Below are 1,778 nucleotides of genomic sequence, written 5' to 3'. Positions count from 1 at the left end.
TAGAAGAGGTTGTAGAGTTGAGAATCTTTGTCTTTCTTTAGGTTTCACGGAAAGGGAAAGCTGATATTTCCTAATGGAGGAACATTCACAGCAGATTGGGTCAATGGTGAAGCAGTGACACCGCAATCAGGGAATGGAGTAAGTTTGACAGAATCAAAGATGTTATTCAAGAAGAATAATGCTCTTACTGATACTCCTTCTCCTTTCTTTATAAAAGGGAGTATATACATTTAAAGATGGTTTAAAGCATGATGAAATAGCTTGGAACTACTGCCAAGAGAAAGACAGAAGATTCTACACAGAGATATGCAACGGACTAAAACCTGCAGGCAAACACAAAAGAGAAATAGAAACAATATTTTGATTCCTTTTTTTTAACAGGATGCACACAGAAAAGAGATGACGATTCAATAGCTAGAACAATACCACTAGGTTGGTTTGATACTGGAGATGGAATGTACAATCCTGAAAATCACGTCATACACAAATACGGAACTGAAGAATTCCTTAGACATGCAGGTGCAATAAAACACTTAGCAACTCCTGTAATTATTAATTTATTATTATTTCTGATTGTTTTGGTAGATCTTAATGAACATGAATGGATAGTGTCCACGTGCAGAAAAGGAGTGAAGCCGAATGACCAGCTAGGACCTAATGGACTTTATCAATAAATGATGTAATATTTTTGTTCAATAATGTACAGTTTTTGTTGCAAATAAACCTTTCATTTCTGCAAAAATGAATTGTCACAAACGGGCGTGGCTCATTAATAACAAGCCACACCCATGCATTAATCTCACGCATGATAATTAACCACGTGCTGCCACGTGTCTACCAATGGCCACGCCTACATTCACTTATTTTGATTCAGAGAAGAGAAGAGTTTTGGAAGACAAGGAAGATGCCAGTAGAAAGGGAAGTATCGATGCTCCAATTATTGAATTAGTGAAATACATCAACAAACAAGAGGACTACTACACAACCAGCTCTTGCTCTGGAAGGATTATTGTATTTTCTGAGGTTTATTATTTTATTAATTTATTTGATTATTTTAAATAATAATTATTTAGAATACACGGACAGGTAAAGAGGGTACATTGTGGTTATTAACATCTCATGAGACCGTCAGCATTGACAATGTGGTAGGTAAACTTTTAAACAAAATGAATTGATTTTAATATTTTTAGTTAAGCGTATTGAAAGACAAAGATATACCAATCTCTTGTTATACTTATTATAAATTTGAACCGTTTGTACTTCACGTCTCGTGTAGGACCTTAGAACATGCACAGGCAATAGTCAGTCATTAATTAATAAAACCGTATTAATAATAATTTATTTATAGTTGAGGATAGCTATATCAAGTGGGTTTAAAAATTCCGGTATTTCAGTTAGTAAAAAGAATAAGATAATACTGGTACTATTATTGCTATGCAGAAGATGTGGTTTATTTTTTTGTTTCTAGTCAGTGCGTAGCACTCAAACTTTACAATCTCCAGTAGCATTTGACGGAAAACTAATTGTGGCTGAACAAGTATGTCAATGTGTGTGTTACTCCAAATTAGGCCAAAGTCCCTGTACTATAGTACATGGTCTTGGACCAAATTTCGCCAAAAATGAAAAGGTGAGAATTCTCCATTTTTATAACATTTTCTGATGCATATACATGTACTTATGTTGCGTAGAAAGTTTGAGCTGATTCCGATCAAAATTGGATTTTTTACGAATTTTTAAAGTTGCTCCAAAATCTGACAAAAGTCCCTGTACTATAGTAC

General features: G+C 34.3%; 2 protein-coding genes across 2 annotated transcripts; both read left to right on the top strand.

Annotated features, from left to right (window-relative positions):
- Window positions 1-33: 33 nt before the first annotated feature.
- LOC100637272 (MORN repeat-containing protein 5-like) lies at window positions 34-742 on the top strand (the record flags this gene model as incomplete). The annotated part of the gene is made up of 4 exons (XM_003391799.2): window positions 34-138; window positions 218-329; window positions 382-519; window positions 586-742. Coding segments are annotated over 4 exons (444 nt in total), but the record flags the coding sequence as incomplete, so codon positions are not given.
- A 98-nt stretch (window positions 743-840) lies between these two features.
- LOC100637146 (tRNA wybutosine-synthesizing protein 3 homolog) lies at window positions 841-1,593 on the top strand (the record flags this gene model as incomplete). The annotated part of the gene is made up of 5 exons (XM_003391798.2): window positions 841-1,023; window positions 1,074-1,145; window positions 1,191-1,301; window positions 1,349-1,420; window positions 1,469-1,593. Coding segments are annotated over exons 1-5 (563 nt in total), but the record flags the coding sequence as incomplete, so codon positions are not given.
- Between the last annotated feature and the right edge of the window lie 185 nt (window positions 1,594-1,778).

The sequence above is a fragment of the Amphimedon queenslandica genome, unplaced genomic scaffold (assembly GCF_000090795.2).
Source record: "Amphimedon queenslandica unplaced genomic scaffold, v1.1 AMPQUscaffold_5968_Cont22070, whole genome shotgun sequence".
Classification (NCBI taxonomy): domain Eukaryota; kingdom Metazoa; phylum Porifera; class Demospongiae; order Haplosclerida; family Niphatidae; genus Amphimedon; species Amphimedon queenslandica.
This window is presented reverse-complemented; position numbering and strand designations above follow the sequence as displayed.